The sequence below is a fragment of the Medicago sativa genome, chromosome 1 (assembly GCF_051527215.1).
Source record: "Medicago sativa cultivar Bolivia chromosome 1, Bolivia_mono, whole genome shotgun sequence".
NCBI lineage: Eukaryota > Viridiplantae > Streptophyta > Magnoliopsida > Fabales > Fabaceae > Medicago > Medicago sativa.
In genome coordinates, this window is record NC_140749.1 from 57,665,886 (window position 1) to 57,684,325 (window position 18,440).

Sequence of the window (18,440 nt, forward strand, 5' to 3'; positions counted from 1 at the left end):
GTCTAAAATTTTGTGTCTACTTATCATTTCTCGAACAAAAATGTGGTTACACATGGGAAAAAATAATCATGGATTACATATAAAAAAAACAAGGACATAATAGACAATATGAAATATTTTATAACATAATTGTTCAGCAAAAGTGTAGAATTGATTTGGTTCATCTCAAAAGCTTCAAATACTAGAGTCAGGTAAGCGTGCGGTTGGCATCCAGAAGCAATTTACCATTTTTAAAGTCAAACATAAATTTTGTGATCAAATTGTGTTTGATTGTTGTAGACGTGAGTTTGGAAGCACCTACCGTGCAACCAACCAGACACCGACTATATGATAAAATTTCCACGAAGGAAAAAAGGAGGATTGCTTTTTAGGCCCCCTAAAGTTACAAAAATGCCCTTAATAACACAGAGAACTTTTTTTTTTAAAGAACATCCGGAACTTAACTACCGGACGTGCATTTTTTTAAATGAATTGTCTCACCTTCGGTACATAAGTACCGTACATATATTGTACAACCTCTGTCCTTGTTTTATTCCAAAACCAACCCTTTTCTCTCCAAACCATTTCTTCACCCAAGTTTTGATCCCCAAACAAACATTCCCAGTGGCGGATCTTCTCAAGAGCCCATGGGAGCCATGGCTCCCCCCAGATTTAGATTTAGTATAAATACTATATTAGGCATTATGTTTCAAGTATTTTGCAAGTGTCGCAGTGGAAAGTGACTGTGTTTTGAAGTTTTGAATTGAAACAAGAGGTCATTTGTTCGACTCACTCTGTCTACTTTTTATTCGTTCTATCTCCTTTTTCTGCACATTTTTTTTGTTTTTATTGACAAAAAAAATCTTCTACCAGGACTCGAACCACTGCCCTTTAAGTGATAAAAAGCCTTGCAAACCGTTACACCATATAATAAGAACCTTTGCTTATTCAAGAAACAAATTATATATACATGTTACAAAATTTTGGCTCCCCCTAAATTTTTACTCAAGATCCGCCACTGAACATTCCTTTAAGCTTTTTCCTCAATCATATATATAACACGGCCTCTGTTCTTGAGGAATGGGAGGCATGGGAAGAATGGACTTCTTTGTATGTGAAGTTTTTAGTTGATTTGATGTTCTGCTATTGTTATATATGTTGTAATTACTTAATTATTTACTTGTGTGTACTGCAGAAATTTGCTGGGATGGGTGGTGATGCAATGGATGTTATTGACGAGTGACGATGAAGCCCGAACCATGCACATTTTCATTTTTTTTAAGCAGCAATAAATATTAAACAAGAGACCAAACCACAAAGCAAGTGGAAGGTACTCACAGAAGCAATACAACAGGGAACAGGGAGCGCTATAGCTACCCAAAAAACCACCAAACTGCTCCCATATGGCAATAACAACACGCCAACATAAGCTATCCCCAACAACTCCACTAAACAAAGCAAAACCAAACAAACAGAACAACCCAATATGTTTGGTTACTATATAGTATGCATGATACTTAGATTTTTTGTGGTTTGTTATGTTAATATATGCTTGAAATCCTGTAGTTTAGCATCAATTCTTTGCAATTTTCACCTTCTTTATTTTCCTTTTTCTTAGTTGCTTGACATGGCTATTGGGCATATGACTCTTCTGTGTGCTTATAATCCCTTTTTTGAACTAGATGCTCATAATGACTGCGAGCAATATAAAGAATTGTTGCAGTTGTTTTTTTTTGTTTTGTTTTTGAAGTATATGTTGCAGTTGTTATTAATGACATTTTTGTAACTTTAAGGGCCTAAAGAGATATTGAAGGGGCCTAAAAAGCAATCATCGAAAAAAGAGGCTGGACTTTGTTCCAAGGCCCGTGGCCAAATATATCTTAACAAGGCCCATTAACTCAAAATTAGTCTATAAACAATTGACAACCCTAGATCTTCCTTTTCTGCCGCCGCGCAGATCTGTTTTACAATCCCCTCTGAAAATTTATTCTAACCATCCATCGTTCCCCTTCACACAAATACCTGGTTATCTAAGTTATGCATGTTGTTGTTAGATATGTGATGTTATTCTAACAACAACATGCATATTTGATTTAGCCAATAATATTTGCTATTCTTATATGCCATACCGGTTCTCAGCTCCGGGTTTCCATTGGGGATTACCGACAGGGGACATTTGCAGAAGGTATTGGCTATCTACACGTTTTTTTTCTTTTTATCTTTTAATTTTTGTTATTCAAGATATCTGACTTTTTATTTATTTATTTATTTTTTATTTTTAAGAAATTTTGTGTGTTCTATTATGGATTTAATCTCTTGAGAAGTAGTGGCTACCTACACATCTACGTTTTTTTTAACAAATTATATTTGTTATTCTTTGTGTCAAAAGGTTTATTTGTAGGTAGTGGCGATCTACATATCCTGTGCACTCGATTATGATTTAAAAAATATATAAATAATATTTGTAAAAAGTCTTGCGGATTTTAAAAGACATCAAGATTTACAATTTATACTTCAATAATTTACACCCTCTTACGATATTCTCTCGATACTGCAGAGGGAGGGAGAGCTAATGTACACGTTTTTTTGTTTGTTTTGTTTTGCAGATTTCAACCCAATTCAAGGGGAAGGGGAAGGGGAAGGGGAAACGCACGGGAAGATCTGGATCCTCTGGTGACCAGTGAAATCCTACCCATTCAAAAATAAATGCATTTGAGAAATTAAATGGTAATAAATATTAAAATCAAAGAAAGAAAAAATGTTTAATGACTCACATTTGACACCGGAGAAAACTCTGCAAACTGCAGATATTCTTTCTAACAGGAGACAATATATTCCCGGGTAGGGGAGTGTTTGTTTTGCAGCTTTCAACCCAATTGTGCTTGAGGTAATTGCCATCTGGCATAATTATTACATATATATCTATTCATGTTCACAACTAGGGGTGGGAATAGACTGGCCGGCTTGTGATAGGTTTACTTTTTAGGAGGAGCCTGTGAACACAAAAAATAGTTCCTCAAAACTTCAAAACTAAATGACGTTACAATCAAATTATTAATTATAGGTGAGATACATTTTATAACTGCTTTAGCATCCGTGATAGCAGAATCGAGACACTCTAAGCAGAGCTTCCTTCCATCCTTATGGGCAATATATCCCGTCTCTTGTGGCTGCATGTAAAGAGAGAAATTTTCATTATATTCTTTTTACTTTGCACCATACATTTTCATCCAACTTACCCTAAAGCAAGCCTATGATTAATATAAAATATTTAAGTTGGACAAACCTCCATTCGCTCACAGCTACAACAGCGGGGAGTGTTATCATGTTCATGTGAAGGGCAATAATGCTGGTTCCAGAACGGGTGTGCCCTATGAGAAAGTCTTGGTTGAGCACATACCCAACACTTTAATTTTGGGCATATACTCACATAAAACTAACAATTAATTAAAAAGTATTTAGTCACATCAATTGATAATTATAATTTTTTTTTTCTTTAATTTTTTCTTTGTTTTGTGTGTCTGCCTAAAGTTGAAATTGAAGTGTTGGGTATGTGCTCAACCAAGACTTTCTCGTGCCCTATATTCAATAAGACTAGGAGGGTTTGTCGGAATCTGTGAAAAAGATATATATATATATATATATATATATATATATATATATATATCTATTCATGTTCACAAGAATCACAACATACATTACTTAACCTTATCAGGTCAGGTCCAGTCACTCAATTGTTGGAAAAACATTGGAATAAATGACTTTTAGTACGGGTTTATAGAAATGAGCCACTATTTAGCTTACAAACCATTTTTTTTTTTATCTTTATTATAAAATAACGTTAAAGAATTATTGGAAAATATTTTTATACAACACATTGAAATCATTTTTTTTTATAATGAAAATAACGATAAAGAACCTCTTACTATAGGTGATGCGTTTGGAATAAGTATATGATAACTCAAATTACGGAACAATGTTACGATAAAACAATAGGATAAATACAACAGACATCTTCTATTCACGAAGATACAACAAATAGGCAAAAAAAATAAATACAACTGCAATGAATTAAAGGAGGAAGAATAACTGAGTATGTAAAGAAGAAGAATGATTCATTGGTGACGTCAAGTAGAAGAATGACTCATTGGTTAAGGTTGAGTAACAGCCATTTGCAACATATGGACAAGATTTGAACTTAAAAATCCTGAACTTCCAAGCAATCACGACTTTGGGAGACATCTTGAGTGAGTGATCTGTTTCATCGTTGAGCAACTGTGTATCATCTTTGTTTTCGTCTTATGTCAATTTTTATAAATTAATAATTGAAGTCTTTTGTTTGGCTGAGACTTCCTCTTTTTGTTGTATTTTTTAGTTTAAAAGTTAATACGTTTCTTCAATTTTTGGTACACATATATATGGGGGTTCATATTTTGGTTATCATGTTTTTTTCAGATTGGTTATCATGTTTTTTTCAGAGCAAGTCTAAAATTCTCCCAATATTTTTAAGCTAAGGAAAACCACAAGTATGCTGATTCCAGTGTTAGTGTCCAAGTTTTGCATGCAGATATAACAGAGTATGTTTTTACAAACTAATCATATTCCATTATGATATTAATTTAACTGTAAATTGAAATTTAGAGTCTTACATATTGGCATTTTTTACTACTTCTTTGGACTAGCGTAGGATGTGTATTTGTCAGTGCAAGCTTTGGCTTTTGAGTGTCGGTGACAGAAAATAAGGAAGTTGCTTATATGAGAACTCATCCTCTCCTAAACTTTTGGTATTAGTTTTGCATTTTTGCAATTTTTTCTCTCTTAACAATCCCTTTTTCTTTCTCTTCTTTTTTAAAATAGTTTGTTTCTTATAAGATGAAGGTTTTTCCTTTCTTGGCTGATAATTAAGGAAGTTGCTTATATGAAGGTTTTATCTCTTAACAATCCCTTTTTATTTCTCTTCCTTTTCTCTGCAGGTAAGGTTATTTTCAAGTTGGTTTTCTTGCTTCAATGATCATTTGGAAGTTTCTTACCGAACGAAAATGATTTCCCTCCATTTCAAGTTAGTATTCGTGGACAAAATGTGGAACACTTCTTCTTTTCTCTTTCTTCGGATTTTTTACATGTTTCCCTTAATGTTTTCTTTTTCCTTTGGGGTGTGTTTGGATGGAGGGTTTAGGAATGGTGGGGAGGGTTTACTTTCATTTTTAAATTATGGACATTATGAAATGTTTTTTAAAAAGTTAACATATTATATTGTGCGTAATTTAAAAAAGAAAAGTAAACCATCTCCTCCCTTCCCCTCCTAAACCCTCAATCCAAACACACCCTTAGGGTTGATTGAAAAGAGACAGGGAGAATGATTTGAAAAGCTATTACAAGAGAAACAAAGAATAGATCAGATATTGCTAACAACAACTACCTACATTGTTTCATTTGTTTTTTTTCCTTCGCATTATTGGTATACATCCTGTTGTCGTTTCCCACCCAGATTTTGCCGAGTTGGTAAAGGCTCTATAGAGGCTAGCCCCGCAACCTGCATACACATATTTATATAATATGATTAATAATTTATTTATTTTGTGTACAATTAATTAATTAATTTAGCTATTTAAGCCTAAATCTATAAATCTAGAATACAGAGAGAAATAAATATGTAAGAGTTCTAACTAACTTTTCTGAACTTAATCTGATTTTTTCATTGAATTAATAACTCTGTTACATTCCATCTTTTATAGATGGCTTGAGAGTACCTACTATAGCATCTTAGGTGTAAGGCTTTACTTACACCTGCCGGTTACAAGAAATCAAAGATGCAAACTAGCTAAACTAACAGATACTCTTAGCCCCCCAACATCAGGGCCTGTTTGTTTTAGCTTTTCTTATAATAGATTTTTATAGTGTAATATTTATGTTACAATTTTTTTTACAAAGAAATTTTTAAAGAAAGTTTCAAATGAAAAATCTGTTTGAATAGTTTATCTTAAGGTGTATTTCATCATTTTGTTATATTTTTTTTTTTGGATACTAAATTTTTGAAAAAATCTCTAAATAAAAAGTTATTTCAATTAGCTTTTCATAAAAATCATTTTTAAAAGATGTCACGTTGAAAAAATGTTATTTTTACTATGTAAAGTCTCTAACAATGAATATTTAAACTACTGAATGCCAAAATCTCGTTTTTAACCTATGTTAAATGAGTTTGGAATAACTTCTACTATTTTTTAAGAAATTTCTAAAAAATCCATTTTTAGAAATATAAAGAAAAATCTATTTTTTTTATATCTAATACAAACAGGCCCTCAATGCGGGGTTTCCACAACATTGAGTTTGGTGAGGACATCTGCCCATTGATTTCCAGGAATGTGAACAACAGAGTTGATTATCACAAAAAATAGTAGGGGAAGAAAATCGAATGGTGAGTTCTTTGAGTAAAGTCTGAACCTAGAGGACATCAATAGTTGCTTGTGCAGGAGACTTGTACCCAGCTTAAGTGCTGGATCTTGCCACAACTGTTTGCTTTCTAGACAACCAAGAAATAAGATAGCAGTGCCAGATGTTGATCTCATATCGTTAGGATCTGCTGCCCAGTCAACATCACAAAAAACTTGAAGAGGGAGAGGCTGATGAATAGGGGCAGGAAACAACTTCAGGCCAAAATTAAGTGTCCCTTTGAGATACCTGAGAATCCATTTAACAGCTACCCAGTGAGATTCAAGAGGTTGAGCCATAAAATGGCAAACTTTGTTGTTGACAGAATAAGCAATCTCTTGTCTGGTGATAGTAGCATACTCCAGAGTCACCAACTGATATGTACGTTGAAAAGCATCCGAACCATGTTTGGATAGTTTACAGCTGGACATCATAGAAGTATTAATGGAATTATAATCAAGCATGTTAGTTTTTGAAAGCAGATCTTTATTGTATTTACTTTGAGTGAGCATGAGGGAATTATCAGCAAGGTGTTTGACTTCAATTCAAAGGAAATAGTCTAAGGTACCAAGATGTTTTAGGCTAAAAACCAAATCCAGTTTGTTAACCTAAGTGGTAAAAGAACAGAAGAGCTGCTTGTGATGATAATATCATCAACGTCTACAAGTAGATAAACAACTTGTTTATGCTTAGCATAGTTGAATAAGGAGGGGTCACATAGAGCAACCCAATTGAGTGTTACTGCTTTCAAAACCTTGAGGTTGTTGCATGTACACTTCTTCCTCAAGGATGCCATTCAAGACATCTAGCTGTTGAAGTGGCCACTTGTATGAGAGAGCAAGTGTAAGAATGATTCTGATTGTGATCGGCTTCACAATAGGTGAAAAAGTTTTAGTAAAATCAACACCTTGAAGTTGATGAAAACCCTTTGCAACCAAGCGCGCCTTATACTTTATTAATAGTGCCATCAAAATTCTCTTTAACTCTAAACATCCATTTACAACCCATAACTTTTCTATTAGGAGTAAGAGCATCAAGTGTCCATATATTATTTTTCTGAAGAGCATTAAACTCTTCTTGCATAGTAGCATTCCATTAGGGATCAGTCAGGGCTTGTTTTACATTCCTTGGTACAATATGTATAAGAAAAAGGGTGGGATTGAGACGGGGAACGAATATACCAGACTTGGACCTAGTTTCCACAGGATGATTTTTAATGGGAAGGACATTAAGGGAAGTAGAAGTAGGAGATGCCACAGAGACAGTCTGTGAGGATGCGGAAGACCGGGATATGTCAGCAGAAGAAGGTAAATGGTAAATCTGATGGAGGAGACAATATAGTGGGAGTAGCAGAATTAGGTAAAGGTTGTGAAGAGGAGGAGGTTGACGTAAGGAGGGATTGAGATGTATTAGCAGGATTGTTATGTAAGGGAAAAGCCGATGAAGAAACATCTTTGACAGGATTAAGAGGTTCATAGGGAGTAGCAGTGAACAAGGATATGGAAACCTCTTAATTCATTGAAAAGAACATCTTTGGAGATAAAAATACGACCATTAGGAGTCAAACACTTGTAACCTTTATGAGAAGAAGAGTTGCTCAAAAAAATACATTCATGAGATCTTAAATCAAGTTAATGAGCATTATAGGGTCTAAATGATGGGAAACAAGCACAACCAAAGACTTTTAAGAAGTTATAATCAGGTTTTTGGCGGACAAGACTTGATGAGGAATTTTAAATTAAAGTGAGGCTGTAGGAAGTTTTTTTATAAGGTAAATAGCGGCAAGAAAAGCATGGTCCCATTAGATTTTAGGCAAAGAAGCTTAAGTGAGAAGAGTGATACCAACTATATGCCTATGTTTTCTTTCGACAACACCATTTTGGTGGTGAGTGTGGGGGACAGATAAGTCTATGGGTAATTCCTAAGCTAGTTAGGTATTTAGTGAAAGGTCAATACTCCCCTCCCCAAGCAGAGGTATTAAGTGAAAAGTCTATTCTCCCCTCCCCAATCAGTTTTCAAAGATTTAAGAGAATAGCCCAATTGGAGTTCAGCCATAGCTTTGAATTGTTTAAAAATAAGAAAGGCAGCAGATTTAGTTTTTGAAAGATAAATCCAATAGGGGAAGGACCCCATTGGTCACTAAAAACAAGCTGGAGGGGATGATTATATGTAGTTTCAAAAGAAGGTGAGTGCAATCTATGAGCTTTGCCCATGCAACAAGCAGTACAGAATGTGGAAACATCTTTTTCCTTGTTGATAATAGGTATATTACAATGTTGTAAAGGTGTGTGATTATTAGGGTGACCTAATCTCAAGTGCCACAAATATTGTGAAGTAAAAGTAGAATGATTATTACAAGAGCTAGAACTAGTATTGATATTGCAAACAAATGCATTATTTGGAAGAGGTAAAGACAATGAAGACTTAGCAGATTGGAGAGAACACTGGGAAAGGTATAGAGACAAATGGTCTTAGATTTGACAACGCCACCGCGCAACGTGTTAGGAGAAAGCTGGTTTCGCGGCCGCGAAACGATGGAGCGGGGCTGCAATATCGGGTCGAAGCAGCCACTTTTTGGGTCGGAGCACAAAACAACTGTGTTTTGAGCTTTTCGAGGGTTTTCCGGCGAGTTTCAGGAGAGAGAAAGGGGAGGATGAGGAAAGACAGGGGAGGAAGAGGAAAGAGAATTTTTTATATTGAAATCTAACGGTTGTATTCAGATCTGAGTACATAGTGGAACACCATAACTGAAAGGTATTCTTCTGGTTACGGTTGTATTCAGAAGCATGAGTCAGATTAAGAGATGCAACATCATCAAGAGTTCTCTTCTTGAACTTGTCAAGTCGAGTGTCCTGAGCAATTAGCAGAGATTCATCTATGTCAATAATAGCAAGATTGTATAAGATTGCAAATACGAAGGTACTCTTGTACCGTACGATTATCAAGCGAGGTAGCGCGCAATCTGATAGCATATAAAATCTAGAAGAATAGAGAGAGAAATCTTCTAGAAGAATAGAGGTAGCGCGCAAATACGAAGGTACTCATATACGAAGGTTCCACCTCAGTTATGGTGTTCCACTATGTACTCATGCTTGTCCAAACTGAAAAGTAGGTTGTCTCTGTTGTTGAGGTGGAGGACGAGGCCATTGCTGAAAGGTATTGTAGGCCATATTAACACCATAACCAGAAGGTGGAACACCATATCCAGTGAGATTAGATCCATAAGGTTGCATCCCAGGGTTGAAAGCATGGTAAGGATCTTTAGAAACAGGCACCGAGCCTTGAAAATTGGGGAGGGATAGGTACATGAAATTGCTGATTTAACCTATGCCAGCAAGAATTAGCAAGATGCCTAAATTTGAAGCAGACTTGGCATTGAACATTGGAAAAATGGCCCCCTACCACGTCCTCTGCCGCTACATCCTCCTTTACCACGAAATGAACCAAAATTAGAATTAACATTGGAGGAATCAGGACCAGAGGTGGTGTTATTAGAGGATGGAACCATAGAAGAATCAGGTAGAGAGTTAGGCTAAGAACTAGATGCAGAAGCATGAGTCAGATTAAGAGATGCAACATTATCAAGAGTTTTCTTCTTGAACTTGTCAAGACGAGTGTCCTGAGCAATTAGCAGAGATTCATCTATGTCAATAATAGCAAGATTGTATAAGATTGCAAATACGAAGGTACTCTTGTACCGTACGATTATCAAGCGAGGTAGCGCACAATCTGATAGCATATAAAATCTAGAAGAATAGAGAGAGAAATCAAAGAAATCAGGTTGCATTCCATCTTGAATGAATAATTTTGTTACATTCCATCGTTTTATAGATGGCCTGAGTGTACCCGTTAAGTGTAAGGCTTTACTTACACACGCCGGTACAAGAAACATGTTGTATACAGCTGGCTTAGTCTAGGCTTAGATACTTGACTAGCTAAACTAACAGATACTCTTATAGAATCTAATCCTAAAAACTGCTTAATATAGTAACCGCTCCCTTCTGTTTACAATTTTTGAGGTCTATTTTGGATGTTTTTTATTTGGCTAAATACTACGATTCATACTATTTCATGGGTTGATTTAAAAAAATTTAGATCGTAGTTTTATTTCAATTGTAATGTTTTTTATTGTCCTCATAGTTAAAAGTGCGGGTAATGGGTGTTTGCATAAGCACTAAAGTTGTTGCCTGCGTGGGTATCGGCTCGTGTACGGTCAGCTAATAGCAGCGCTATGTAGGCATATCTGTTACTTTGATTCTATTTGTTCCGATTCATGTCCCCTAAGATATAAATGTCTCATTTCTTATAATTTATCTGGTTGAACAAATCATTATGTATTCTTTTAAAAAGAACTTAGGGATGGATTGGTGGGCATAATATGATATAAACATCAAATATGATATAAACATGCTAAGAGTTATCCCATCATATGTTTGATGCACATCAAATATATATCTTATATTTAGTACAAAAAATACTATTACATTACATGTTTATATATGTCATACTTAGCAAATTGACAGCAAATTTACCCCTGGGAAACAATTAGATTTTTTTGCTTTCAAATTTAATTATTATTTCAAAAAAATACTCATCTACACTTGTAAATAAACAATTTATTGTGTATATGTATGTATGTAATGTTACAGAGACTTTGACTAAAAATTATGAAGTTAAATTAAACTGGCCTTGCACATGTGAAGTGGTAATATAAAATTGATTAATGGATACAGAGGTAATTATCAATTATTATTAATAGCAGTACATTTCGTTTATTTTTTTTTGTAAGATCTGCATTATGGTTAATTTAATTGCCTGATTTCTTATTCATGCAATATAGGGAGCTTAATAATTGTTTTGGTGGTATGCGAGTTATTCTGTATAGCATTTCATTTAGTCTTTACAGCCATAATTGTAACTTTGAAATTTGCCAAATGTAGATATGGGGCAAAAACATCACATGAGGGGTTGTTGAGCTTCACGCTGCAGGCGTTGTTTGCATGAGTTTAAAGCCTACTTCTTGATGCGAATGGTCATGCCGTGGTTTCTGATTATGGATTTGCTACAATTCTGAAGAAGCCTTCTTCTTGGATGGATTGACCTGAGTGCAATTCAACTAAGATCCAGAGGCCTGGGAACCTGTGAAGAAGTCATTAAATTTGTTCTGGGATGATAGATATATCTCCCGAATCAGATGTCTGGAGTTTTGGTTGTACATCGGTTGAGAAGTGCATGAGTGCGTTTCCCTACATTGCATCTTTAAGGTTGCTTTTTATAATATCTGGTCAAGCAGTTATGGTGTTTCTGATTCAGTATGGAAATGTGAGCTTGATTTTGAATGAGTTCAATGCACATTTTTCTTCTTCAAGGAACATTTTTATAAACTACTTAATCAAGAATTTTTATTAACTACATTTAAGTATTTAAAAAAATGTTCCTTGACGAAGAAAAATGTAGTTATAAAATACTTATCATATGAGAGCTTATTTCATAAGTGCACAATTCATTTAGAAGTTATTTCCATTTGGATATGCGAACCAAAAATGTATTTACATTTTCAACTTTTGTTTTACCGTAAAATTAGAATTTGTTGATGGATAGGAATGAAGAGAGAAATGGTAGATTCTTTTAAGCTATCCCTTACTCTCTCTTGATATGTTCTCTTAAACATTATACACGTGCTTATGTCATAAGATAAACTCAAAAATTCTTTCAATTCCAAGTTCTGATACAATGTTATATATTTTTTTTTATGCAGCGACCTTGTTAAGTGATTTGTATCAAATGTGCCGGAGGCTTCCCTAGTACCTGAATTCGAAGTACTTCCAGTAGACCAAATCTGACGGGGATGTCACTGGTGTTAGGTTGGTGTCCGAATTTTTATGGCTTGAGCTAGCTTATACTAAATTTTTGTTTGTCATTAAATTAGTTCTCTTTGTAGTTACTGTACGGAGACTTAATTAGTTCTCTTTGTAGTTACTGTACTGAGACTTTCTCGCCAAGGCTGCATCAGAAAATGAAAGCAACTTCAAATCTTCTGTATTGGAAGCTCAAAATGCTGGCGGGCAAACAGCTCTCCACTTTGCTTCGGGATAGCAATAGATCATCATCTGAACAAGATTCCCCCTCAAAAACTGTTAATGATCAAGATTCTCAAGCCTATTGCAGGAGTATAGAATAGAATTTGTCAATATTTCTTTAGACTGTCTCTGTACCGTCCATGTCGTGTAGTTGCATTTGGGTTACTGGTATTATCTTGATGGTTTGGGGCGTGAAAGAGGGCTATCATTGTTTTCAGATCTACAGTCTTTAGTAGACAAAGGCGTAACAAAGAAGTATAGTAGTGTGTTTAGGAAATGTGATAAACTCTGGGTTCCTGTTGCCTCTTCCACAGAAACTTATGATGTCAGTCTCAAGAGCCACCAAGAAAGCAGTTCAGTGACTGGTGATTTTCCTGTTACCTTGATATTTGAAGGTACAATTTTTAGATGTGTTCTACCTCCTTTTTCCTCCATGAATGTATATCTTTATATGATTTTTCCTTTCATGTTGTTCAAACTTCAAAGAAAAATCCTTTCATGTACACCATCAGATGTTTTGATGCATGAGCACTTTTAAATCATTGCTGTAACCTTAGAACGGGATAGTCTAGTACATGTACTTCTTTGGTACACATGATATATCTCGACACTGGAGTACAGTTTAAATCGCGCAAAACAGTGAAACTAAGGGTTTTGCCACAAAGTTGTTTGAATCTTGTGTGATGTTTTGGTATTTTTGGTTGGTATTTCATTTGTTATTTAGTTGAATTATCTATATTCTTGAAATTCATTTATATCATCCTACTATTAGTAACTTTAACTATCTACATTTGTTGGGTAATATTTATTTCAGAAGGTGACACACATGCTTCATAAAGAGCTCGAGTGCTGGTCGATGATAGTGATGAAGAGGTTGGTTTTGAAGATTGCAGCTTTATTATTGAGAAAGATGAATCCACTCTTGAAGCTCTGTCTGGTGATGTTACTTTCTCTACAGAAAAAAAGCGGCATTGCTGTTTCCGAGGAGGGAAGATGGGCCTTATTGGACGGTCGAATGTTGGCACAAGTCTGCCACTTCTTGAGGTCTGATCTGAAGTCTCTGACATGCAAGCATTGTAAAGCGTCTGAAGTCCCCTTCTTGAGGTTTTACAAGCGTCTGTAATATTTATTTCAGAAGGTGACACACATGCTTCATTGTAAAGCATTGTAAAGCGTCGAGAAATGTCAACTTGTCATCCCTTTCTCATTTTTGCACTGATTCCATACTGTAAAATTCACGCATAACTAATATTACAGATAAGCCACATAAAACCAGAACCCTCGAACAGATTACTGATGAATTTTTGTCTGTTTGTAAGGCCATTAGTTTCAGTAATAAGGTTTTTTGGTGAGCTGTAGGTTTATTTTGATAGTGTGGCAAGAGACAAATGTCAAAGCAATTTTTCTGACAAAGCTTATACAAGCGTTCAAAATTATTTGATGCTAGAAAGTCCTCTTCTATACTCTCCGAAAGTGGTTACAAAAGGATGATGGAGGAGTTTCTAGTTTCAAGACTGAGGGAAATTATGAAGGCAAATGCTTGTGACTTTTTTGTGCCCAAGGTACATGAATAATTTTTGCAATAGATCCTTTTCAAGCAACTAAGACACAAACTTATTTGTGATTTATGATTTCTTAAGTTTTATTATTTTTTGCTTATAGGTTGCCAGAAATTGAGGCTAAAATGAAAAGAGGTTATTGCAGTGGGCATGGGTTGAGCTATGTTAAGGAGGACATAAGCAGAATGTGCCGTGACGCAATGAAGTAGGTTCATGCTCTCTCTGTTTTCCTCTTTTCCTCGATATGCTCTCTCCGCCCCATCAGTAGCTCACGTTTGTGTCTATCATGGTCAGCCAAATTGTAAGCTGAGTGCCCAAGATTTTACCTCTTCAGTTGGCCTGGCCATATATAGAGGGTGCGTCGAGGCTGCTTCTAGCTGCAGGGGTGGATTATAATTTGCAGGTTCTATTACTAGTTCTCTTTTCATCCTTTTGATAATATTTAACTATAATCCTTTTCTAATAATTAATAATGTTTTATCTTTGAATTTTTGTGACATATCATAAATATATTATTTCCTATGAAGCCCCGATACCTGACACGATAAGGGTACGATACGGCATGGGAAATTTTTCAAAATTCCCAATACGGTACAGCCTCGATACGATATTAAAAAATTAAATTAGTGTATAATAAACAAACATTCACATTAATGAAAATGATCAAAACAAGCGACAATTACATATTTTTTCCGCACAAATTAGATAGAATATAGCTAAACATCATTAGTACCATCCAAAGAGAACATCATAAGTACTATTAAAAAAATAGAACATCTTTGTCAAATGTTGACAAACAGTTTTTTCCCAATTAGAGAGAAGAACAGAGTAGAATTAAATCGGTGGTAATGGTTAGAAGAGGGAATAACTATCATTATTTGGTGTCGAGAAACCCTATTTTTTTGGGTTAGAAGAGACAATATGTTTTTGATAGCACTGCTAGACTTGTAGTTTCATTTCTTATTATTTCTTATTTTTTTTTTTTTTAAAAGAAATTTTTTAAGACATAAGTATCGGTGTTGGAGTATAAGTTAGCCGTGTCGGAGTACAATTTAGTCGTATCCGACACGTATCGGTCGTTTTTTTTTTTTCTTTCAAAAAAATAAATATTAATTGCCTGATACTTCTCGGTAGCGGATACGTGTCGGACACGATTCTTCACCATTTTTGAAGTATCGGTATCAGATACGTGTCGGATACAATTTAATAAAATAATATTTCTTTTTAATTGTTCATTAGCGTTCAATACAAACATATAAAAAAATATAATTGTTCATTCCAACTAATCAAAAATTAAATTGTTTTATATTTTGAGAATTGTTCATTAGCGTTCAATACAAACATATAAATAAAGCTGGTGGTGAAATAAAGTCACACTATGGGCCCGTTTTGTGTAAACTGAAAGCCCAATACATAATTTCCAAGATTTGAAATTTACATTGTGGTTTTCATATTCGTTATTTCTTCTCATTTTCGCTCTCATCTTCGCTCTCGTCTTCATTGTTCGCAACTTCTGATCTCCCCAATCGTGTGTCTTCAAAGGTTAAAACTCTTCTCTACTCCACCATTTTGCATTATGTATTTGATTTTCTGTTCATAATTAGAATACGGTTTATTTGTAGGAAACCCTAGTTTCTTGTTTTGATTTCGCTCTCTCATCTTTGCTCCCGTCTTCATTGTTCGCAACTTCTGTTCTCCCCAATCGTGTGTCTTCAAAAGGTTAAAACTCTTCTCTACTCCACCATTTTGCATCATGTATTTGATTTTCTGTTCATAATTAGAATACGGTTTATTTGTAGGAAACCCTAGTTTCTTATTTTGATTCTTTAATGTACTGAAATTCATGTTTTTTATTGATTGTTTCAGTTATAATTTTTGTCAATGAAGTAATCCTAATTTAAATGATTTTTATTTTTATTGATAGTTATGGATTTGAGTGATGTGGATGAGTTGTATAAGCTGTTTGAGGAACCTGATGTTCCAAACCTAGATTTCCTACCGCCTGTTGACGTTGATTACGTGGGTTACGAAGCTCCCAACCCACAGCACCGAGAGCCTGAGCCTTTGCCGCAACCTCCCTTGATGGTTCATCTTCCAGACTTCATGCCTGTGGTTGAACTTTATGAAGAACACCCACTGCTTGCCCCACATGCTGTTCCTGATTTAGTAAATGAGGATTTCGTTGCTGGTGTACATAATGCCGAGGATCACCTTGAGATTCTCGACGAGAATGTCAATAATGTTGTTCATGATTTACACAATGAGGATATTGTTGATGATGTTGTGAATGTTGATGAGCTACATAATGAGGAGAACCATGAGAATGTTGAGATTCTCGACGTTGACTATGCTGCACCGTATCCTCCGTTGATATATCAAGCTAGATCTGCAGGGTATAATTATATTTTTCCTCTACTTATAGATTCCTTGTATTTATTATCCTCATTCTATGCTAGCCTAATGTCATTTAAAATGATGGTGATGTTTAGATTCCTTGGGATTGAGGTGGTTGTTTATCGTTTGTGTTTATCGTTTGTGTTTTTGAATATAAAGTTCAAGATTTTGTTGTTGATTAACTTTTTTGGATAATTTAGATCAGGGTACTTGCAATCTAATAATATACTACCGTCCTTGCAAAATCTGACCTGTGTCATTTCTAATAATATACTACTGTCCTTGCAAAGTCTGATTTCTGCCATTTCTTAATGTCATTTCTTAAGGCCATACTGCCATTCTAATAATATACTACTGTCCTTGCAATTTGACTTGTTTATTTATTTCAGGGAGTATGCAGATGTAGAGTGTCTAGCTTTGTTTCAGGGTTATCACCGAAACCATGGGAAGAACCAGCCTGGACCTATTAAGGGATTCTACCCTCATATTTTGGGTCGGAGGCTTCACGGTTCCTTGAGATCCAAATTGGATAGTTCAATAGCAAAAGCAGCGTATTATCACCACGACTTACTACTACTTGTGCCTCCAGTTGTCGTCATTCCACCTGCGCAAGCTGCTCCGGTATTTATTTTCACACATTAGTTTTGTCATGTGGTATAATCTCCTTTTTTTTACATTCTCTTTTTGAATATTATTTCTAGGATGAAGCAGGACATTGAGATATTGGATTGTTGGTGGGCCTCTTTCATGAGGTAAAGTAGTTATCTACCTTTTTATGTATTATTATACCGAGACTGTGTTTGTATTTGAATTGCTTGATATCTATTTGTAGCCAAGAATTATTTGAATTGCTTGAGATCTGTTTGTATTTTATGTGTTATTATACCGGTTTATGATAAATTTATTGGAAAATTAAACCGAGACTGTGTTTGTATTTGAATTGCTTGAGATCTATTTGTAGCCAATAATTTATTGATAAATTTATGTGTAAACATACCGGTTGATGATAAATTTATTGGAAATTTAAACCGAGACTGTGTTTCACAAGTATTTGAATTGCTTGAGATCTATTTGTGATTGAATTGCAAATAGGGGATATGATAGATTTCATTTCGAAAAGTAGACGTGGCTACATGCATTTAGCCTATTTTTATTTGAATTGCTGTAATGTATTTAGCCTATTTTTATTGAAATTATGTTTAGCCTATTTTTATTGAAATTGTGTTAAATGATTTTGAATTCCCCTTTCAGGCAGTTGTGGACCTCTGTTGATGAAGATCTTGATTCAGGCTACATGCATGAATTCTTATACGTTTTCCTGTTATTGTAAAGCTACAATGGATACCTAGTTGTCTTCTTATGTTCACTGTGTTTTGACATTGGGTTTGACTTGTAAAAACAACAAGGCATTGGAATGAGATGCCTCTAGGATTCAGGCTACATTCATGAATTCTTATACGTTTTCCTGTTATTGTAAAGCTACAATAGATACCTAGTTTTGACTTCTTATGTCAACTGTGTTTTGACATTGGGTTTGACTTTTAAAAACAACAAGGCATTGGAATTAGACTGCCTCTAGGATTCAGGCTACATTCATGAATTCTTATACGTTTTCCTGTTATTGTAAAGCTACAATAGATACCTAGTTTTGACTTCTTATATTCACTGTGTTTTGACATTGGGTTTGACTTGTAAAAACAACAAGGCATTGGAATTAGATTGCCTCTAGGATTCAGGCTACATTCATGAATTCTTATACGTTTTCCTGTTATTGTAAAGCTACAATAGATACCTAGTTTTGACTTCTTATGTTCACTGTGTTTTGACATTGGGTTTGACTTGTAAAAACAACAAGGCATTGGAATTAGATTGCCTCTAGGATTCAGGCTACATTCATGAATTCTTATACGTTTTCCTGTTATTGTAAAGCTACAATAGATACCTAGTTTTGACTTCTTATGTTCACTGTGTTTTGACATTGGGTTTGACTTGTAAAAAC

The 18,440-nt window shown here is 34.8% G+C and overlaps 1 protein-coding gene across 50 annotated transcripts; it reads left to right on the plus strand.

The window, feature by feature from the left end:
• Window positions 1–1,924: 1,924 nt before the first annotated feature.
• On the plus strand, window positions 1,925–18,100 carry LOC146955716 (uncharacterized). 50 transcript variants are annotated; one of them, XM_085723092.1, is made up of 20 exons: window positions 1,925–2,164; window positions 2,586–2,706; window positions 2,787–2,866; window positions 3,911–4,226; window positions 4,435–4,556; window positions 4,667–4,763; window positions 4,953–5,038; window positions 11,349–11,672; window positions 12,167–12,272; window positions 12,385–12,883; window positions 13,303–13,361; window positions 13,447–13,626; window positions 13,848–14,050; window positions 14,151–14,252; window positions 14,342–14,450; window positions 15,670–15,766; window positions 15,972–16,440; window positions 16,831–17,062; window positions 17,143–17,193; window positions 17,693–18,100. In XM_085723092.1, the coding sequence occupies exons 17-19, from the start codon at window positions 15,974–15,976 to the stop codon at window positions 17,158–17,160; spliced, it is 717 nt and encodes a 238-aa protein (XP_085579218.1). In that variant the 5' UTR covers window positions 1,925–2,164; window positions 2,586–2,706; window positions 2,787–2,866; window positions 3,911–4,226; window positions 4,435–4,556; window positions 4,667–4,763; window positions 4,953–5,038; window positions 11,349–11,672; window positions 12,167–12,272; window positions 12,385–12,883; window positions 13,303–13,361; window positions 13,447–13,626; window positions 13,848–14,050; window positions 14,151–14,252; window positions 14,342–14,450; window positions 15,670–15,766; window positions 15,972–15,973; the 3' UTR covers window positions 17,161–17,193; window positions 17,693–18,100. The 50 variants fall into 50 exon arrangements, with proteins under 50 accessions (XP_085579218.1, XP_085579383.1, XP_085579322.1 ...); XM_085723257.1 differs by having other exon boundaries at window positions 11,349–11,644; window positions 13,447–13,532; XM_085723196.1 differs by having other exon boundaries at window positions 2,586–2,866; window positions 14,342–15,589.
• The last annotated feature ends 340 nt before the right edge of the window (window positions 18,101–18,440 follow it).